This window comes from Dipodomys merriami, unplaced genomic scaffold, assembly GCF_024711535.1.
Source record: "Dipodomys merriami isolate MVZ:Mamm:240054 unplaced genomic scaffold, mDipMer1.0.p SCAF_33, whole genome shotgun sequence".
NCBI lineage: Eukaryota > Metazoa > Chordata > Mammalia > Rodentia > Heteromyidae > Dipodomys > Dipodomys merriami.
The window spans coordinates 16774446-16796384 of record NW_027204826.1 but is presented as its reverse complement, the minus strand read 5'-3'; the positions used below and the strand labels follow the sequence as shown (position 1 = coordinate 16796384).

Genomic DNA, 21939 nt, shown 5'->3' with positions numbered 1-21939 from the left:
CTCCCAAGAATCTGAGATTACAAGGTGAACCATCACACCCAACCTTGCCTTAGAGATTCTAATGTACATGATCTGACGTGTGGCCAGGCACCAGTATTTTTCCCAGTCCCCTAGGTAGCTCAGATGTAATTGCTTAAGCCCTGTGCGTGGACATGTGAGGGAAGGTTAGTTTAAGAGACCACACCATGTTAGGCTTCAGTAGCTCCCGCCTGTCACCCTAGCTACTCAGGAGGCTGAGATCTGAGAATCATGGTTCAAAGCCAGCCTGGGCAGGAAAGTCTGTGAGACTCTATCTTCATTTAATCACCAGAAACCCAGAAATGGTGCTGTGGTTCAAAGTGGTAGAGTGAAAGCCTTGAGCAAAAGAGCTCAGGGACACTGCTCAGGCCTCGAGGTCAAGGCCCACATTGACCAAAAGCAAAAATAAAGAAGGCCATACCAGCAGGTATCAAATGCAAACTTTGACGTTGGGCTCAAGGTGGCTAGGTTGCTCTGGCCCTGTCTCCAAGAAGTCCATGTGACAAGGCAGCGGCCACAGGCTCCGTGTCCCAGAGAAATGAGCAAATGGGGCCCAGGACTATTTGCAGAAGTAGCCCTGCCAGCAGGCAGGACGGGTGTGGACGAGCACAAGAAGGAAGTAGTTAGAGCCTGATGATCTTCATGATGGCCACAGCGCCCGTCAGCACTTTGGAGCCCAGGGATGGGCCTGTACACCCAGGCTGTCCTCCAGACTCGGCAGACAGAGGCTCCGGTGCATAGCTGCGCCTTGGGTTGGGGGGGGGGGCAGGGAGCAGCACCACAGGCCGGACACACACCTGCTTTCTATTCTGTGGCGGAAGGTGATTGCTGAGTGAGAACCAAGTGGGCCAAACCAGAACCACTGCCCCAAATAACACCAGCACCTTGGAGAATACTTTGTGGCTCAATGGCCCAGGGCAGGCATTCTTATTACCTTATAAGCTAAAATGGTGTTTTGAAGCTGGGTGTGGTGTATGCCTGTAACCCAGCTACTTGGGAGGCAGAGACTGGGAGGATGGCGGTTCGGGGCCAGCAAGGTAAAACGTTTGTGGGACCCTCTTTCACGGCCAGCAGGGCCTAGTGGTGCGAGCCTGTTGTTCCAGCTATTTTGGAAGTACACACAGGAGGGTCACGGTCAAGTCAGACCCTATTCCAAAAAGTAACAAGAGCAAAAAGGGATTAGGAGTGTTGTAGCAGCTTAGCAACGGCAAAACCCTCATTTCAAACCCCACTGCTACCAGAAAAAAACATAAACAAAAACACTAGACAGGCCACACACAACCATGTTGTTTTTAGTCTTTATTTTTTTAAGTAAAGAAATCCCATTGAATCAAAGATAAGAAATTACAGTTTTTGTTTGTAATGATTTTTTTTTTTACCACCACACAGAATCAAAGTAGAATCAAAAGTAACATGAGAACGTAAAACGACCAAGGACACGACTGTTTAGTACAATTTCTTAATAAAGGTAAATATCCTCATGTTTAGAAAAAATTGCATTGCTAGTTGCAAATCTTAAATGCCTCCGCCCTGAAGGATCCTGTCTTCCACAACACCCCCGCCCCAAAGATCCAGCCGCACAGGGACTTTTTGGAACGAGAACTCAACAGCACAGTTTGTTTTCAGGGTAGCATCGGAGATTTCGGAAAAGCACGAGAGGACAAAACCAAACCCAACCCAGAATCAGGAATGTGAAAGCGATGCTTCTAACATCAATCTGCACACAGCTCCGCAGCCTCTGGGGGTCTCACTAGGAAAAGGAGCGATGCGAACACTTCCGGCCGTCCCTCCCTCTGTCCCTCGGCCCTTGGTGGCGCTGAGGCAGCTGCAGCAGCCAGCAGCAGGTGAAAGGTGAGGCGTAGGCGGCCCCTTCGCGGGGAAGGGGGGGCAGACCCAGCCTGCCTGGAACTGGGGTGGATTTGTGCTTTAGCAAAAGAAAGACCCAAAGAAACATGGCAAGCAGACGCACTCTAACTCCTGACCCCCACCCCCGCCCCAGGACAGCCAGGGGGAAAAGATGGCTGGCGCGGGGAACAAGGGGGTCCTACGTGGGAGGCGACTGCCCGAGGCCAGGGACCAGCAGTGGACTTCCTCAATGATGGCAACAGTGGGTTTCTGGGCCAGTGGGGACCGGAAGGGAGAGAAGCTGGGTTATGGATTTCATGACTGGTTGCGAGGCGTCGGGCTAACAGCTGAAGACCTCACGAATCTCAGGATGGCAGACTTGGTCCTCCACGAAGAAACCAACTTCAGCTTGCTCGAGGGACACCCGAAGACGCATGCTAGGAAAAGCCTGAACTTCCAAAGGGGCAGCTGCCCCTGTGTGCGTGTCTGGGAAGGGCTGTAGGGTTGAACTGTCTCACTGCCCGGGGCCGTGATTGTGGGGGGAGGGGGGCTGCAGCCACCCAAGGGGGCCGCCGAAGACCCCCTCGCTCTGGATGGTATCTGACTCCTGCTGCCAGGGGGGGGCGGGAGGGGCGGGGGGGCGGGCAGTTCCCCTTCTCTCAGCTAAAAGTACAACTTGGCCAAAGCAATTCCAACTTTTAAGGGGGGGGGGCTTCCCTCCGCTTAGGGAACAGATAACTTGGCTGCAATCGCTTGACCCTTAAATGCCACGGCCAGGCCAGTTTTCATGGCTTTTGGAAGCATCTGAGCAATGCAATGTGGCTTTGAACGAAAGTAAGGCCAAGATGACGGAGGAGCCAGAGCTGAGGCGTTTGGGCCTTGCTCTGGCTCTCTCAGATTGTTTAGGCCTGGGAGGTGGGGGTGTCACGTGACAAGGACCCTTCCTGTCCACTGTAGGATGTCCTGGTCTGGCCGTGGGTTTGAGCCTCATTCACGATGTTGCTGTAATGCCAGGGGGGCTTCCAAAGCAAGTTAAGGCTTCGTGGCAAGGATGACAATTCTGGGCGATGCTGGGCCGGACGCTGCAATGGAACGCTTTCCCTGCCAGCCCTCCCGTCCGAGGGGCTTCCTTCAGCAATACGGGCTGTCAGGGGTCCTTAGCGCTACATCAAGATCGAGACCACAGGAACAGAAAGGCCGCTCACATCTCCGACACCTGCCGCTGGCAGACACACACAAGAACACACACCCCGCGGTTTCCCCGGAAGTCCAAAACCCAGCTCAAATCACCCAGACACAAAGGCAGCTCTCATCCAGAGGCCACGCCTCGGACAAGCTCGGCGACCCAGAGTTCAGCGCGGCCAAGATGGTCTGGGAATGAAAGGCTGAGGCAGGAAGCGCTTTCTGACGGGTGACGCGGCAAGATGGCATCTGTCATCCCAGTGGCCAGCACCTGCCACGGTCACGAGACCACCCAAGGACACAGAGGTGACAGACTTGGAAAAAGAAGCCAAAGATGGGGCCTTGGACGGGATCCAGGGCTCTAATGAGGAAAGGCTGAATGCACAACTCCCTCTCCAAGGGCCCCCCCGGAGACGATCGAGCCCAGGGCTGTGGCCCAGCTGCGTCCACCTGCCGCTCTGGGGAGGCCAGGGCCATGGCCGGGCACAGGATGCTGTCTTAGTGATGAGCTGGGCGGTGCTGGAGGGTCTAGTCATCACTAAGGTGACTAGAGACACGGGGGAGCAGCCAGACCTCCCGGACGCCATGTCAGGAAAGCAAACGGAGCTTACGGATCACAACAGCCGCAGCCTGCCTTCTCTGCTCCGTGTGAGGGCTGTTGGTACAAATTCTCCCAAACCCACCAAGACCATGGATCTTCCCCAAGTCTGCAAACCTCCCTTCTTACATCACTGCTTCGGAGAGAGGCCAGTTGTTTGAGTTGGACGGTCCTGATGTGACTGGAATCAGCATCTCCAAATTGAGGGGGAGGGGGACAACTGGGGAAATGTGGGTCCATCTCCCCTTTGGCTTTTAACATGGTTCCTTTGATTTTAAAGTAGAATGTTCCAGCGCTCTAGAAATCCAGTCTTGTTTTAGGCCAGACAGGACCTCAATAGGAAGAAGAGCAGTCACGTGGCCATGAGGAAGTGGCGCTCCAGGCTCACCCTGCACTGGGAGCTCTGTGCCCTGGGCAAAGAGACTCTGCCTGAAAGACAGCCTCAGTCTCAGCTCGTTCCCAGGCCTGTGGGTCTGGGGCCTGAATGAAGAAAGGGCCTCAGTTCGTTTCATGTGAACCAAAATGGAATGTGAGTGCCATTCAGTCACACATTGAGATTCCAGCTGGGACGCGTCCTCCCTCCTGGGGGCGGGGGTTCCGGCTGTGCAGTGGCAAAGTCCATACCCCTGGGGGGCAAGGACACTGCACCCCCATCAGCACTGCCGGCAGGCAATGGGACTCTTCTCCAGAAGGGGGCGCTGCTGGACCGCTCCCTGTCAGTAGGTGGCGATGGGGCCCCAGGCGGATGAAACGGGATTCGAATCTACTGAATTATTGCTTGGTTCACCTATTTTCACAAAAAAATCTGGAGGAATGAAAGCAAGTGCAGGAAATACGTCTGAATCTTCTAGAGTATAACTGTGGTCGGAGAGAGGAAAGAGTCAGAGGAGAAGGACTGGCTTCCAAATGAAGGGATGGGTAATAAAGTGCTATTTTGTGCTAAAAGAACATAAAAAATGCATTGGAGAAATGATGACTTGGGGGGAAAGCAAAATGCAGGGATCTGGTGAACGTGAAAAAGGAGACCATGGCAGAGTTGAGAGCCCAGAAAGGGAATCTTCTGAGCCAATGGCTGTGTCTCATGTTAGGGTGACCTGGTGATTGTCAGAAAACAACTCAGGTTATGGAAGTCACAGCCACGGCCAGGGCCTGAGGTCAAGCTGCCAGCGGCCAAGACCAGGCGTTCCGGTGGCTCCAGTCACTGCTGAGACGCATGCGCAGACCCACTCCCGACATTCCAGTCTGTCCTCCAGCCCAACGAGCATCTTGTTACGGTGTCCAGCTGACTTCCCTCACGGTTCTGTCCAGTTCCAGGCAGCCGCTGCTGGCTTTCACAGCACTAGGCTCTTAGCTTCGCAAGAGCTGCAGGGCTGCAGGCAGGAGCTCTTGAATCCTACAGTGACGTGTCCGCCTCAAGAGACAAAGGTGTCAGAGAGGTGCCTGGGCAGGCACCACCCAGGAGCCAGTCCATGAAAGCTGCTTGCAATCAACACCCGCCTTGGAGGTCGGATACAATCTTTCTTCAAACTCAGATCCGGCTTTTGAATTGTTTGGTATCAAAAAGCCAGAGGTAGAGGGGCCTGGGTTCAAAAACTAAAAATTACAACTGAGTGCTTTAAAGCGACTCCCCTGCAAATCTCTTTACATGGAGGGGGGGGGGAAGAGGAGAGAAAGACACATGAGGACATCTACATGCTTAGATGGGAGCTAGCCCCGGGCTGGACTGGAGGGGTGCTCGCCCGAGCGTCAGCACTGTGACTTCAGAACTGGTGGTCACCCTGGTGAAGTCCCCCGGTTTCATCACTGAGAAGTAGTAGAGCCAGCCCACACGTCCGCTCATACCCAGGGCTATGGGAGAAAGTCACCATGTAATCCAAGACCAGCTAGGGTCCTGGGTGGGAAAGAGACACTTGGTTATAGGAGTTCAACAAAATGAGCCACCAATGGCTCCTGATTGAGAAGGCGCTGGAGAATCCGGTCCCCAATCTCTGCCTGGTGATGAGAGTCCCCTGGGGCACTTGTTAAAAATTAAAATCCCCAGACTCCTCCCACCCCCCCACTCAATCAGCCTCTCCGAGGGGAGGGGCCTGGGAGGCCAAATTTGTAAAAAGTGCCCCGTGCGACCCTCTGCAGCAGTAAGCCAGGACTGAGGAACCGGCTTGCAGGTGAGGGAGAAAGCTGGCTAACAGCGGGCGGGAATGGGTTTCAATCTGCCGTGCTGGGGATGGAACCCAGGGCCTGGAGCCTGCTTGGCAAAGCCCCACCCCTGAGCTCCACCCCGGGACCCTTTCCTTTGCCAGGTAAGAGACAGAACTCTGAGCCCTGGAGGCCAGGTCCTTGGGCTCCCAAGCTGAGCTGTGCCTTGGGCACCGGCCTGGCTTGGCGGGCGTCTGTCCGGGTCTACGCGAGGACACGCACAGTGGTCACAAGGTGACACGTGGTCAGGGAAAAGCCTTCCGATGGGCAAAGCAAAACTGCAGTTCAGACACGTTTTTAATAGGGAAACTAGATGTGACTGGCTAACAAGAGGTCGGACGCTGAGATTCGACAGGAGGCGAGCGTCAGGTCGCTTGTCCCCATGGCTAACAAACTGGATGGGGAAAGCCAGTAACTAAGCACAAAAATAACCTGCAGCCCCAGGGAGAGCCGCCTACTTGACCCAGGTATGCGGGTGGATGGTTCGCCCCCTGCCGGCTGACGGTGTGAGGTCCGATCCGGTTCACTGAGACAGCGGGGAAGGACGCGGCTTCCGGAGGGCTGGAGTCGCCGGGAGTCCAGCGGCCTCACTCCTGCTCGGCCTCCACCTGCTCCGTGTCGGAGCACTGGGACTTGTTCCGTTCCCACTGGCAAATGGCATCGGCGTACTCCACCACCAGCTTGTCCATCCACGTCAGGGGCTCGGGGAACAGCACGGACCCCTCGAAGAAGCCCAGGTGGCCCCCATGCAGAGGCAGCACAAACAAGACGTTCTCCCGCTTCTCTGCAGGGACAGGGGCCGAGTTACCGCCTTCTCCTGGCTCCCCGTGGGAAGGGGGCTGCTGGGGCACCAACCAGTTTAGGGGCAGAATGGACACTGGCTCCAAGAAGCTTTAGAACTCTGAGTGAGTCTCAAACTTAGCTGTAGATTTCAAACCAAGGGATAATTTTTTTTTTCCTTTGTGGTACTGGGTTTGAACTCAGGTCCTCACACTTGCTAGAGAGGAGCTCTACTGCTTGAGCCATGGCCCAAACCCTATTTTTGCTATCTTTCAGATAGGGTCTTGCTTTTATGCCCGGGCCAGCCTGGACTGCAATCCTCCTATTTGTTTCCCAGGTAGCTGGGTGATGGGCGCGGACCACTGTGCCCAGGGTCTTGTGAGCTTTTTGCCCAGGCTGACCTTGAACCTCAACCTTCCCAATCTCTGCTTCCTGAGTAGCTAAGATTACAGACATGAGCCACTGGGCCTGACTCTGGTCCAGGCTGTCTTCAGACTGACTCTCTGGTGGAGTGGGGGCACAGGAGAGGACCTGGGCACGGGCATGGCTGAGCCTCGGGGGATGGGCTGTGCTTCCTGCCCTTGCACACCTGGCGTAGCTTATTAAAATGCTAGACAAGGACAATTCGGAGGAATAATTTTCTTTTGTGCCAGGTATTAATCTCCAAGACTGAGACCTAGCTTAAGGCTAAGTTTTTTTTTGTGTGTGTGTGTGTGTGTGTGTGTGTGTGTGTGTGTGTGTGTGTGTGTGTGTGTGTGTGTGTGTGTGTCAGTCGTGGGGTTTGAACTCTGGGCTTGGACGCTGTCCCTCAGCTCTTCAGCTCAAGGCGAGCGCTCTACTGCTTGAGCCACAGCACCACTTCTGGTTTTCTAAGTGGTTTATTGGAGATAAGTCTCACGGACTTTCCTGCCTGGCTTGGCTTTGAACCATGATCCTCAGATCTCAGCCTCCTGAGTAGCTTGGATGACAGGCCCGGCTCAAGGCTAAGTTTTGATAAAGGATGCCTGGGCTCTGACTGCTGCGTGCTCAGTGTCTATCCCAAGTGGATGGCCTACTTGACTCGGGGCTTACACATATGGCGCTCACTGAGGTGGTCTGTGGGCGTGCTACTGCAGACGTGGGCTGTGGAGGGTGGGGACAGCATCCTGGGGGTGAGAATCCCAGTGCAAGGAGGCATGGAATCCTCCCTCCCGTGCTCTGCCCTTTCCCTTCTCCCCCCTCTGCTCTGCCCTCTCATTTTGCTTCTCAGGACAAACTTTTAAGTGCAAGTAGTTCCTTCGGTCCAATCCTCTCCTTCTTAATGGAACTAGAACTTAGGGGCAATACTTCTGCAGAATACCAGGACTCCTCCAACACTTTTGGTGGGAGACTCAAGGATGCCTCTGCCTCCTGTACAGGGACATTCTGGAACGTTCTGCCCAGGCCCTCCTCAGCCCCAAGATTAGCAGACAAGGCAGAGTAAGAACAATGCCACCAGCTGTCCCTCCCCAGAGAGGCACAGTGACAGGGTTTACTGTGGCGATTTGCTGAGAGGCCGGGGCAAGGAACACTTACCTGAAAGAGACTTGGGAATGGTTAGAAGGCTTTCATGCACCAACGGGTCATCAGCTGCATTCACCAGCATGAGAGGCACATAAATCTGCGGCGAGAAAACAGAGCAGAATGAAACAAAGATACCCCTTTACAATATCACATTCATTGATCAACGCTCAAATTCACTACTAGCCCTATGTCTATCTGTCTGTCTTGTCTGTCTGTCATCTTCATAGAGAAATTTGAAGTTTCAGAGTTTAGTCTTATGTACAATGTTTAGAAGATATACGATGGGGCTGGGAAGGTGGCTTAGTGGTAGAGTGCTTGCCTAGCATGCATGAAGCCCTGTGTTTGATTCCTAAGTACCACATAAACAGAAAACGCCACAAGTGGTACTGTGGCTCAAGAGGTAGAGTGTTGGCCTTGAACTAAAGAAGCTCAGGTACAGTGCCCAGGCCCTGGGAGAAAAAAAAAAAAAAAGATATACAATGGCCAACAACAACAAAAGGCCCAGGATGGCAGGAAACCTACACGAGCCCCCTACAGAGCTCAGGCAATATTACACTATCAAAGGAAATTTAAGAAAAACTCAGGCACTGCAGTGATTTCTAGGCTCCCTCTAAGTCCAGGAGCAGCATGTGTATAAGCGGGAGGGTCTGGGATTCGTGGATGGTGGTCACACAGGGAGCGACTTTGGCTCAAGACAAAATCCAAGTGGGTTCAAGTGGTAGAGGGCCTGCAAAGCAAGCATGAGGCCCTGAGTTCAATTCCCAGCAACACACACACACACACACACACACACACACACACACACACACACACACACACACACACACAGGCTGGAGCAGGAGCAGGGCTGGAGCAGGGCAGGGCTGGAGCAGGGCAGGGCGGGGGCAGGGCGGGAGCAGGGCTGGTCACTCACCCTGTGCAGGTACCTCATGCAGCTCTCCTCCTCATAGTACTCCTTCAGGGAGTTGTAGCCATGGAACTTCCTGGAACACACCAAGAAAAAAACAAGGCAAAGCCACCTGTCATCATGTTGCGGTGATCACCCTTGGGTCTGGGAGGAGGATGCGTGAGCAGCCGTCGGGTCTGGTTCTTGTACACGTGTCATCTACAGGTGGCCGAGTTGGGGGGGGTGGAACCCTGGAAATGCTAATGAACCAACCCTATGGTGGCTCTAATGTGCCAATAAGCCAGCCTCGAGGTGACTGGGCAGTGGGTGGGGCAGCTGAAGACCCCCCCCAACCCCCTCCAGGGGAGGGTGCCCTCCACCTACCTCATCACGTTGTCATCGATCTGCGTCAGGGACGTGGCCGTGTAGAGCCGGCTCAAGTCTGTGTCCTCCAGGCTCTGGGGTTTCTTCACGTGGTCTCCAAAAAGAGCTTGTCTGGAATGAGACACAAAAGCAAATGGGGTACACAGAGGCCGTGCCCAGGTCCTCCGAGCTCTCCCAGTGTGGCTCAGGACCCAGGTTCAGAGTCACACCGCCGGGAGAAGCAACGAGGTGGAGGAGGAGCAGAGGAGCAGCTGGGTCTCAAAGGAGCCTCCTGAGAGGGGGGGGAGGTTCCGCAGGCCCAGTGCAGCCGGATTGGGGAGAGGCGATCACAACGCAATCATCACTGCCGGGCACCGCTCCAGGCACCCGGGGGTTGGGCCAGCAAGGACCAAGTGCAGGGGACGCAGCGCGGGCGAGACGCACGCCAGGAGGCCTGACCCGGAGCCTCCTGGCACCAGGCTGCTTAGCGAGGGTGACAAGTCAGGCCACCTCAGGGCGGCCGTTCTAGTGGGGAACGGCGGACGTGGTTCCTGTCCTGGGCTTAGTGGGAATCAGGGTGGATTTTTGGAAACTGAGGCTGGGAACCAGGGCACACCAGGCAGGACTACCACTTAAGCTGCACCCTCAGACATGTTTGCTTTATCTTTATTTTTTTTTTACTTCTTTTGAAGCAGGGTCTCGATAGTGCAGGCTGGTCTGGAACTGGCTCTGTAGGTGAGGCTAGCATCAGAATTGAGATCCTCCTGCCTTAGTCTCCTGAGTGTTGGGATTACAGGCATCCCCTCTGGGGGAATGGTGTTTTGGGTTTCAGGGACTCTTGGTGAGCTGGAGGGGCGGGGGAGCGTGGTACCTGTGTGACAGGATGATCTTCTTCATGTTGTCGGCCATGAGGAAGTTGTAGAAGCGCCGGCACTGGTCCCACTGCATGAAGGTCTCCTGGGCCCTGGAAGAGCACAATGGGAGTGAGGGGCGGCGTGGCGGGGGGGAGGCACGGGGCGTCGGCTAGGAGGGGCTCTGGTGGCCCATATTGCTAGCTGTTTTGCCCAGGCTGGCCTCAACCCTTGATCCTCTCCATCTCCACCTCTATTTCATCTGTGGATCACGTGCTTTTATTTTAGTTAGGTAACTGTTTCTGCAATGGGGACTTTTTGAGGACTTCTGGGTGAATTGATTTTAGCTGCATCCAGTCCGCTCCCTTCTCTCAGCCTTGTGCGGGCAGGGCACTCTTCTGCCCTTTGGGACTGGGTCCTAGGATTGAAGATGAAGGAACTCATCTTCCTCCCCCTTCCCTCCCCCTTGTCCTGAAGTATCTTCACCAGCTAGCTCCACCTGAGCACACAGACTCCAGGGCTGGTTGGCAGCTGCTTCAGCTGCATCTGGGAGACACCATGTAATTTGGGGGGCGTGGGCAGCACCCCTTCAGCATTCGGCACATAGTACAAAGGTGAGCTGGCCTAGCAAGGGCTAGACTTTGTGAACAATAGCAAGTGGGGTGCTCTCTGAGCCCTCGATTAACTCCAGCCAAGCGGGAGGGGAGGTCTGCGATGCCATAGGGAGGGGGCCGTGGAGCAGGAAGGTCTCAGACAACTGGTGGCAGGTCATAACAAGCAGGACTCCTGCCGAAGAACCGCCCCTCTTCACCTCGGAGAAGAGGACGCAGCCCAGAGCCCAAGGCGCTCACTGGCCTCAAGTCAAGGGCAGGAGGGAAAAGCTACACTGGCCTAAAGGAAGGAAGCGTCCTTTGTTCACTCAGCCCGTCTGGTGGAGGGGACCCGTGGAGGTCCCTCCATGGCTGCACTGCCCCAGCCAACAGCAGATGGCGCTATTGCGACAGTAAGGCATGGAAAAGAGAAGCCACTTTGTTGGCCGGGTAGTAGGTATGTGCCACTGTGTTCAGCCACTGGTCAAGAGGGAGTCGTGCTATTTTTTTCGTGTTGGCTTCATGTTGAAGTAGTATGTGCCTGCCTTTCCAATTGGAAATAATGACTGGTTGCACCCATTTGTAGCACGAGAGACATTTTCAAGAAGGAAAAACACGAGTGCATTTGAAGAGTCTGGACGGACATGAGCCTGGCGACTGCAGAGACCCTGAGGGGAGGCAGGGACCTGGGTCCCCTGCTGGGAGGGGGTGTCCTGCTCTGCTGGCCGGAGATGAGGGGAAGCCTTCCCTATGGCTCAGGCCCTCTGTGAAGAGGGCTGGGATGACTGAGATGAATCCTCGGAGCTGACGGCCTCACAAGACCCCTTCCTGAGGAAGGGCCCGGCTGTCACTTCCTGTGTTCTCCCATCAGCCCCTGGTGCTGCCCACTAGGCTGGTCCAACCACAGATCCGATCCTACAACACAGCCACGTGCCCAGGCTTAATGGTCTGAGAGGACAGCTCCACTTAATGATACAACCCAGGTGAGTCTAGGACTCAGAAACTTCTGCCTGACCTGTCATGCTGTTCCCCTGCACGCCCCCTCCAGCCCCAGGTCTCGGGGTATCTCAGAAGGCACATGCTCAGTGAAGAGCGGGCAGGGGGAGGTGGGTGTGGGTGGCGAGAGACTCACCTCAGCGCGCTGTACCCCTGGCATACGCTGACGCAGCACAGAACCTTCTCTTGGTTCGCCTGGGTCTCCCCCAAGTATTTGCACACGATGTTCCCCCCCAGGCTGAAGCCCACGACGACGAGCTGGGTGAGAGGATACGTCTTCCTGATGTAGTTCACCATGGCGCCGAACTCCCATGTGCAGCCTGCGGGCAGAGGTGAGGCGCCCAGTCACACCGGGGGATGGCAAGCTGGAGTGGGGCCACACGCTGATCTCTGCCTATTTGGAGAGGTTTCCAGATGCCCCAGACCCCAGGGAACCAGGGGCGGGTAGTACCCCTGAGAGGAAGTACCGTGTATGGAGCAGATTGAACATGGGTTGACACTCGTGGCCATCCGACCCCACACTCTGGGTTTGCACAAGCGTCCGTGTTCACATGCATATGTATAACAGCAAGGGCAAACCCTTTGGCACTGGCTCCTTGGACTACAAACTGGGAGGCCACGCCCACGTGCAGAATGACCCCAGTATCCAGAGAGCTCTGGAGAGGACGTCAGCCGTGGGGTCTTCTTGTCAGTGCTTGGGGAGGGCAGGAGAGAAGAGCTCCAAGCCAGAGGGATGGCCGGGATGCACAGAAGGACAGGTAAAAATGACCTTGGGGCCGCGGGGCTGGGGTGCCGAGGGAGACAGGCTCATTCAGAAATACCCGGGGGGCGGGGCTCTGAGTGGCGTGGTTGCGGGGGCCCGGCTCCCCAGCAGAGGTGATCTCAGCTGGGTCCGCTGGGATGCTGGAGGGGCCACGCCAGCTCCACCTCTACAGCTCTGCTCTGAGGAGGGAGCAGTGGCCATCCCCAGGTGAAGGGATTCAGCACACCCCACGGGGGCGTGGCTAGAACTTCCGGGGTGTTGGCAAGAGGCCAGCCCAGGAGAGGATGAGTCTACCATGGAAATGGGAGCTGCTGACCTGGCTTCAGCACAGAGGGGTGGTGACGCTGTGAACAGCCCCTTTGCTAACCAGCAAATCACAGACACTACCTTTAGGGCCTGGGGCAGTGCCGCCATGTTCCTCCTGCAGCGGGCACAGCCTAGGCCCGGCTAGCAGCACCACTGGCCACTCCCACATGGCCCCGTGTGCACAGAATCACTTGCACAGGGCTTTAGGAATGGGCGTCCCTGAGCCCCACCCAAGAAGCTGATGGCCCAGGGACCTGCGTTATTTCTTCCGAGTGACTGATGTCAAATAACACGATAGGTCTCTCCTACTCTTCCTTTTGCTGCCAGGGATGGCAAGTGCGTTGGTTCATCCCTTGCTGTAGCCCTCCGCGGCATGCCTGATGCCTGACACACACAGGCTGCCTGCGTCTGCCCTTGTAATGACACACAACATAGACACATGGGAAAATGCACGGTGACTTTGTACATGTTTCCACCAAGTTCTTGTCCCCTGACTAGATCGCAGGCCGCCTGCTTCTCCCTCCTGGGAAAGTTTACAGCCTTCGATAGACTTGATTCTAGTGGATTCTGGTAACAAGCCAATGGACTAGAGGAAGTCTTTGCCTTGAACTCTGGAATGTGGAAAGCCAAATTTTCATCCCTATTAGGTGAGACTGTCACTCACTATACACTGACTGTGGACTTGTTTGAATGTTGGGTTTTGTTTGTTTTTTTGTTGTTTTGTTTTGCTTCTTTTAAATTACACATTCCATAAAGAGGTTCTAGGTTCCATTGTCTCTGCATCGGTGAGGCCAGATGCCGGGGACGCTTGGGTGGTGTGACCCGAATGGTGGGTTGAAGGAAAGGAGGGGTGCAGCATGCCAGACCTCTGTTCAACTCACACACACACCCCAGGAACAGAGCACCTGATCTGGACTCATGCTTGACCTGGCTTATATCACAAGTTCACACAAGTGACAGTTCTGCTCAGCTTACTGTTTAATTGCTTCGTCTCACTCTCTCCTCTGATTCCTTTGCCATCCATCTGTCTGAGGCTAATTATTTGAGACTTCCAGCAGGTGTTGGGTGCTAGTGGGGAAGTGGCAAACTTGAACTTACTGCTGATGCCTGTAATCCTAGCTACTCAGGAGGCTGAGATCTGAGGATCAAGGTTCAAAGCCAGCCGGGTCAGGAAAAGTCTCTGAGACTCTTATCTCCAATAAACCACTCAGAAAACTGGAAGTGGCACTGTGGCTCAAGTGGTAGAGTGCTAGCCTTGAGCTGAAGAGCTGAGGGACAGCGGCCAGGCCCAGAGTTCAAGCTCCACAACTGACTACAACAACAATAAAAACCCTTGAATTTACTATACCTCAAGGAGCAATTACTGCTAATGGCTCCTGGGAGGGGGTAGGGAGGCTCCCCTTATGAAACTGAACATGTCTCATTTAGCAAAAAGGTCCTGCCTGATGCTGGACAAGCTGTTGGGTATTTTGCAAAGAGCTGTCATTCCTGAGCTGGGGGGGGGGCGGTACATGCCTATAATCCCAGCACTTAGGAGGCTGAGGTGGGAGGATTATGAATTCAAGGCCAGCTTGGCCTATGTAGTGAGACTCTGTCTTAAAAAAAAACAACCCAACAATACCAGGGCTGAAGCTTGTCTCAAGTGGTAGAACACTTGCTTAGCGAGTGAAAGGCCCTGAGTTCAAACTCCAGTACCACTACTGGGTGGGAGGTGGGGGACAGCTGTCACCTGTCCCAGGCCAGGGAAGGGCAAAGACCACAGTGTGTCTAGGATCCACCTTCTGGAGGGTTCAGAGCCTGCCTGGGATCTCCACCTGATATTGGCTGCAACCTCTCTCAGTGTCTGGGAGCTAGACAGTAGTCTGGTCTTAATACCGGAAGTCGTTAATGAGGATCTACGTGTTTAATCCTTCTGGGATTAGCACCGGTAACAAGATTAGACATCTAATCTTGCTGTCCTGTTTGGAAGACAAGGCAGCACGGGAGGTTCTAGCCTGGCTTCTAGACGGCATGACAGGGCTGTTTGGGAAGGTGACCTGCTGAGAACAGGAAACATACTTGGCTTTTTCTTCAAGCCCCCAAAGAAAGACGAGGCAAAGGCTTTCTGAATGCTACTATTTAAAAAGCTCTTTCTCTAAATGCCACTAACGTGACTAAGCAGCTAAGACACAGGGAAGCCAGAGACGCGGTGTGCCGCGCGTGGAGCCTGAGTCATCTGTGTCCCCATGCCAGGCATGGGCGGGGCCCTGGGAGGTGCCCACGACGTCATGTGGGTGAGACGGAAACTTGAGTCGGTGCCTGCGTGACCAGGGCGGGTGGAACCACCCACTGGCAGACCTGTCTGTCCCTCCGACACGCTCACGGGCGGGTGGGTGGCTGGGGATCTTTTCCTGAAGCCCAGGGGAGCTACGCTAAGGCGGATCTCGCAGGATGAAAATGTCAGGAGGAATCAAGGGGCAGCCCCTCTTGACCCTGCACATTAGCTTGTTTAGCTCTGACACAAAATGAGGCCTAGCTTTGTCTCCCCCATTAACTAAAGGCCTAAATGTGCCCTGGTAAGGCGGCAGAGTTCACACCGGGACCTCGTCCAGGAGGCGCAGAAGCCATGGCTGCCTCTCCTCCATCCTGCGCTGGGCCGGTGGTTGTGCACCCCTCCCCCGCTCAATCAGAGGGTGACTGGGGGGGGGGGGCTCCTGAAGGCGGGGGCTTGAACGCACACCTGTATTTTTCACTCCAGAGACTGCCAATCAGGACAGCTAGAACGCTTGGATTGAAACCTGGGTTGAGCTGTCCTTGGCTTTGTGATATTCTATTCTGCCTTGCTGGGCCTCGACCGCGAGTCAGGAGCGCTGACTCCACACAGCATGGATGTTCAGGGTGGTGCCGGGCGGGCACGGCAGGTGGCATGTCAGCGACCACTATCAATACAAACAGTCATGCCTACCACCACCAAAGCAGGGGAAAGTCTTTTAAAATGCTCAGGTGCCCCCGTCTCTGTATAGCCCAATGGACAGAAATCTAAATAGGAAGCAAACGGAGGAGAACTTGAGCTGGGGTAAGAGTCATGCCATTTAAATGCTACCTACCAGTCACAGGCACAAGGCAAGGGAATTACCCCCCTTGGCCTGGGAGGTGGGGACACTAATTAACACCCACCTCCGAGGCAGTGAGCAAAACACAACGCGGCAGTCTGGCCCTCACTAGTGAGGCCGATGGAAAGTCCCATGATTCCACCAACGCACAAGGACTTGTTTAGGAAATTCCGGCCAAGACAGAGCTGTGGTCAAACATGTCTAATCATATCAGCAAAGCTGCCGGGGGCACAGGATCTGTGGCCTGGAACAGAGTTCCAGAGCGACAAGTGGGAAAAGATCTTTCCTAGCTGTCTCAGAGAGAGTGAGCGAGGGGCCCCACCCAGAACAAGAAGAACATAGAGTTCCACTCCAACACTCACTTCCGGTTTCTTCTGGGCAAGGCCACTGTTTCCAAAAGCGGAAGGCTGTTTGCATGGACTGAAAGCCTAGCCTCTGCCCAAAGGGGCAGCCGCTGTTTGCACAGGGAGTTCTCACTAACCGTCAGGCACACCTGCTTGACAAACATTTGCTTGTGAAGTGTCACCGTATGTCCACAAACCCACTTCACGTCTACCACCTAGGGCCTCAGCCTGTCAGCACACTGCAGGCCCTGACAGAGAAGGAGAGGGCCCGTTCTATGGGCCCAGGCAGCTGCAGGAGGAAGCAGGAGGCCCCCTGCTCTCATGGAGTGGATTTCTGGGATGGACAGGCAGCCAGTAAACAGGCACCCAAATAAAAGCCAGCTGTGACTTCACATCAGGTGCCTTGGAGGAGGACCCTGAGAAGCACAGCGTAGAAGGACTGGGCGGGGCTACGAAGGGCTCTTTGAAAGGATGAGACCCAAACGGCAGGGAGAAGCCCACTGAAGGCCACAGAGGGCATTTCCAAGCAGAACTGGGCACGTCTGAGATGAGAGGCACTTGGGACTTTCCAGGCCAGTGGCTGGCGCTCGGGTCTTCTCAGGGCGGGACGGTACCCTGCGCCTCACCAACGGTAGCAGGACTGGAAGGACTGCAGGAGGACAGTCTGACAACATGTGCAAACACACCTGAAAAATGGCAACTCTGTAATTCTACTGGACGCTTACTCCAGAGAACTTTGTTAAAGAAAAATTCTAGGTACCTGGTATTTGTAGCATGGTTCTTAAAATGCAGAAAAATGTTAAATAGCCCTACACACCCTACAAAGAGGACCAGTTAGATCAACCACAAGAACAATAATAGCAATGTGGCTTTTTTTTGGTCGGTTGTAGGGCTTGAACTCTGGTCTTGGGCACTGTCCCTGTGCTCTTCAGCTCAAGGCGAGCGCTCTACCACTTGAGCCACAGTACCACTTCCGGTTTTCTAGTGGTTTATTGGAGATAAGAGTCTCACGGACTTTCCTGCCTGGGTTGGCTTTGAACTGCGATCCTCAGATCTTAGCCTCCCGAGTAGCTAGGAATACAGGCGTGAGCCACCAGCACCCGGCCAATGTGGCTCTTAAATGATAAAATACAGTGACCCTGCAGCTTCATGCTGCTGACGATAAGGTGACTTACACAAGTCACCATAGATGTACCCACTGTGACTGACGCGAACATGTAGATGAAGACAGGACGGAAGGCATGATGTTCAGTTGTTTCCCACTAAAACACACTACAACGTATCCTGTCACAAACATCCCAAATGTTTATGCCTAATGCCTAATTTCACATTTATTATTCGTGGGTGTGGGGAGGACTCACAGGAACCAGGACGGAGGAGTCCTGAGCATTAGCTCACATAGGACTTCCGAAGCCTCTGCCAGACCATGAGAGCCAGCTCCTGACCTCAAGGAACGTGGAGATGCACTTGGTTCTACACTGACATGCATATGCCTCACTGTACTCTCCCTGCCAATCACAGACAATGAGTGTCAGATGCAGAGGGGTGAAGGGCAAGGCTCAGCTGCCGCCCCCCATCCCCCCATACCTGCTCTGGCGATTACCAGCAGGAGGCCTTGAGAAGCCCTTCCCCTCTGTCTCCAGAACATCGCCAAGAATTCTACACTTAAGACCACAGGGCATGGCAGGGGTGGCAGGGTACCTCTGAGGGGCCCCTCTGCTTACCGTAGGTGAACATGCGTGGCGAGGTCAGCTCGATGTTGGGGAGGGCACCCAGGTGGTTGAGCACTGCACACCGATAGCCGTTTTTCTGGGCATAGTCCACGAAGGTGCGGATGTACTGCTTCTCGCTGTGATTGGCGATTCCAGGGCAGATGACCATGGTGACGTCATCTGCAGGGGAGAGACAGAGGTCCTGAGGGGTCCGTGGACTAGGTCAGCTAAGATATTAACATGGCGAGCTGGGCGGTGGGATGAAGGGGGATTCATTTTCTTTTTACGCATTCTGTATTATCCCTATTTTCTAAAATGTCCTTTGGTAGTCATCATAAGTGGAAGAAAAAGGTGGTTTTCTTAGAACATTTGTTGGGTTTGGATACTGTCTCCTCTGAAACTATCTGCATCAACCTTTTCTTTTTTTGGTACAGGGGTGATGGAAAGACGTCACTACAAGGAAGAAGTATTTTTTTCCCCACTAGGAGGAGCATACTGGCCACACAAAACCTGCTTTCATGGGAAAAGAAGTCAAAGCATGAGAAAGAAGAGGAAAAACAAAACAAAACATTTAACTGAGTATGCTAGAGTAATAAATATTTGAGTATGCTAGAGAAATAAATATTTGAAAAACCAGCTACTAGATTTATCAATACAGTGTGAACAGCTATTTATTCATTCCTTTGTGACTGTTTCCTGTGAGCCCCTAGTTCTAGGCGACCTCCCCGGAGCTGAGACCTGATGAGCAGGAGAGACAGCACGTGAAGGTGTGGGGCAGGGTGAGCTAAGAGGGGCCTTAGCAGCTACTTACTCGTTCCTTACTTCAAGTGACTGAGAATACAGTTGCTGAATTTTATGCAAATGATACAAATGATAACCACATTCCTAAAACAAACTAGCTGCCTTTGAATAGGCAAAAGACATTCTCTTCTCCTAGGAATTATATTCAACAGGATGAGCATCTAACCCCACTTCCTTAATGTCCTTGTTACGAAGCGTTTTATGATGTGTGTGGATTACACGGAGCAATGCCGAATCCTAGCAAGAATGGAATTGCCCCTGGAAACTGAGTTGTTTCTCCGCAACAGGTGTCCCTGGCCCATGTGTGGTGAACATGGCCTTAATGTGTGTCTCTGTCCAAGGAAGCGTCCACACAGGGCAGCCAGGCCTTTGTGTGCTCCACTCAGCTACTTCTCCAAGCTCCAGGTTCCCAGCAGTGATATGGGCTCTCTCACGGGACTGTGAAGGGGTCTAAGGCAACAGCACATGTGAAACACCTAGAACAGTCCAGAATGGTCCAGCCTCTGTTCCTCGCACTGACGGACCTGGGCTCCATGCTCAACCTGTTCCCTTTAAACTAGGGCTCTTGATTTCCCAAGTGCATTGTAAAACCATTCTCCACAGCTTCCTGGAGATCTCTGTGTGGGGTTCTCTCCATGGACCGGCAGGCCTACGCTGGAGCTAATCCTTGCAGACTTGGATCTAATCTCGGCAGACTTCCGGATGTCATGACACATCCCTGACGTCACCGGATGATGTCCTGGACACCACACGATGGGGGGTGGCATTTCCGCCATACTTCCCCCAACTCCTGCTCTTTGAGTGACAGCCTAGTGCCACTCCCTGAACCAACTCACCTCCAATACAGTGCTCAGCCAAGGGCTCAAAGAGGTCGAACGTAGACGTGGCTCCATCAGACATGGTGATGAACTTCCGGTGTCCATACGGGTGTGGTGACCTCACCCTTCCCATCTTCCCATACAAGGCTGTCTGGATGTGTCCACTCTTCCCCCAGATCAATGGTGGGATGTATCTGAGAAGGAAGGGGGAGAAAAGGTCAGTCTCCTCACGCTCCTGAAACACTCTGTACATTGGAATTAACATGAATGTGATGGACTGTCTGTCTTACATCCAGGCCACGCTTTCTCCCCTTTTGCTCCATATATATCACGTCCTTCAGGAGGGGAGCTGACACGCTCATCCAGACAGGATTTCAAAGTTTGGGTGGCAAATAACTCAACCCAGGTGATCTCCATGATGAAACAGCAAGCAATCTATTTTGAACACATTTGAACTTGACAGAGCTGGCCTCTTAACATCAAACGAGCAAATGCATATAAAATAGCTACCGAGCATCTACATGCAGTAAATTCTCACTTCTTTCTCGTTCGTTAATGAGAGGCCACAGCTGCAGTGTTTGCCCCATTAGCCAAAACTGCTGCGCTCAGCTACACCCAGAAGGGCTGCAGACTCTGCCAAACGCCTTCCAGTATCTTGGGGTGGAGGGTAGGGGAGTGCCACTGTATGCCCTAGAGAATGTGCTAGAAGGGCAGAGCAGCACACTGATGGTTAATGGAGGATGAAGCCTAGACAGCCCCCTGCCCTTTTTCCACTGGCCTGTGATATCATCACATGACCCCTCACCCCCAAGCGTGGGAAGAAAATGCTCAGATCACAACCTGGTCAGTGATGGGGAAAGGGGGTGCTCCAAGTCACAAGGAGGAAGCGGTGATGGTTCACAGCCACAGTACAAGACCACCCCACGCACGCTGACTGCATGCGTTCCTCTCCCATGGCTTTTGGTCAAGCTTGATGGTTGGTCAGGACACGTCCTACATACATAGCCACGGCACCAAGCGCTTCTCCCTGCATCTGTCACAGTAGCGTTTGTGAGCAATTTACCTTAGCCTACTTGACTAAATCTACCCAAACCTAAGAGGAGGGATGCTGCCGCAATAGCCGGTGCCCAGACAAGCTTCGGGGGGGGGGGGGGAAGGGGGGAGGATGAGAGGAAGGACTAGTTTTAAGACGGAGAGGCCAGGGCCAGCGAGCGCACCACAACAGGTGCAACTGTCAGCACCAAAGCACGGCCACGGCCTTCGGAAAGCAGACGTAGGTGTTTATAAGAGCTGCCTGGATGATGACAGTAACAAAATGGAAGCCAGGCACGGGGCACACACTTGGGAGCCCAGCATTGTGAAGGTGGAGACCGGAGAATGCAGAGTTTGAGGCCAGCTTTGGCGTTTGAGACCTTGTCTTAACAAAACAAAAAAGCGATGTATGCTGATAAAACATAGCTCAAAAAAACCAACAGAGATACACGTACATACATAACTGTGAAAATGGGATGTACCACAATAACATGAATTTGGCTATTAGGTGATTTGTATCTGGCTACTTCCTTTTTCCAGCCCATTCAAACCCCTTCTCACAGCGAGAAGGAATAAACCCCTCAGAGGTGTGTGTAATGGCACCATAGAAGATCAAATCCACTCTGTCCTAAGAGATGAGCTCACCGCCCTTCCTCAGCAAGCAGTCCATCTGTTCCCTGTGTGAGCACGTGTGCATGTATGTGTGAGCATGTGTGCATGTGCACCCCCATGTTAAGAAACAGCTGCCTCAGGATCACTGGGACTTTCTCTTTTCAATGTACGGTCAATTGTGCACAGCAGACATCTCTCAATCTTTAATTTATGACATCACCACCTACTGATAAAACACTGTTTTTAATTAACTTCACAATAACACCACAGCAGGATTGATAAAACTGAGCTTTAGGAATGCATTTACTCAAGTGGGGTATATTGGATGTTTTCCTGTTTATATAATTTACCCACGGGCCACAAGAAATGCCATAGCTTTCTTTACGTTTTGCGGCATCTGGTCTGACACACTGACTTGCATATGAACATATTTGAAAGGCCATTCTGAGTAGGGGAAGCCTCTGGGCATGCCTTGCTGATTCTCTGAGAGCAGGAATGATGCTCTCTGCTTACCAGTCCACACGCCTTGCTGTCCGATGTGTTTAATAAAGGTTTGTTACTAAGAAACAAGCTGGACCACCACAAAACATAGAGGCCAGCCGGTCCTTCTCT

At 53.6% G+C, this 21939-nt stretch overlaps 1 protein-coding gene across 2 annotated transcripts in view; it reads right to left on the bottom strand.

The window, feature by feature from the left end:
- Positions 1-6118: 6118 nt before the first annotated feature.
- Positions 6119-21939, bottom strand: part of Abhd2 (abhydrolase domain containing 2, acylglycerol lipase) — a 48114-nt gene continuing 32293 nt past the window's right edge. For both annotated transcript variants that reach the window (XM_070043223.1, XM_070043224.1), the window contains 8 exons: positions 19702-19877; positions 18077-18244; positions 11984-12167; positions 10282-10374; positions 9432-9542; positions 9075-9144; positions 8174-8258; positions 6119-6623 (listed from right to left, as the gene is read on the bottom strand). In XM_070043223.1, the coding sequence (XP_069899324.1) occupies positions 6427-6623; positions 8174-8258; positions 9075-9144; positions 9432-9542; positions 10282-10374; positions 11984-12167; positions 18077-18244; positions 19702-19877 (1084 nt within the window). In that variant the 3' untranslated portion in view covers positions 6119-6426. The remainder of the gene's footprint in view (positions 6624-8173; positions 8259-9074; positions 9145-9431; positions 9543-10281; positions 10375-11983; positions 12168-18076; positions 18245-19701; positions 19878-21939) is intronic.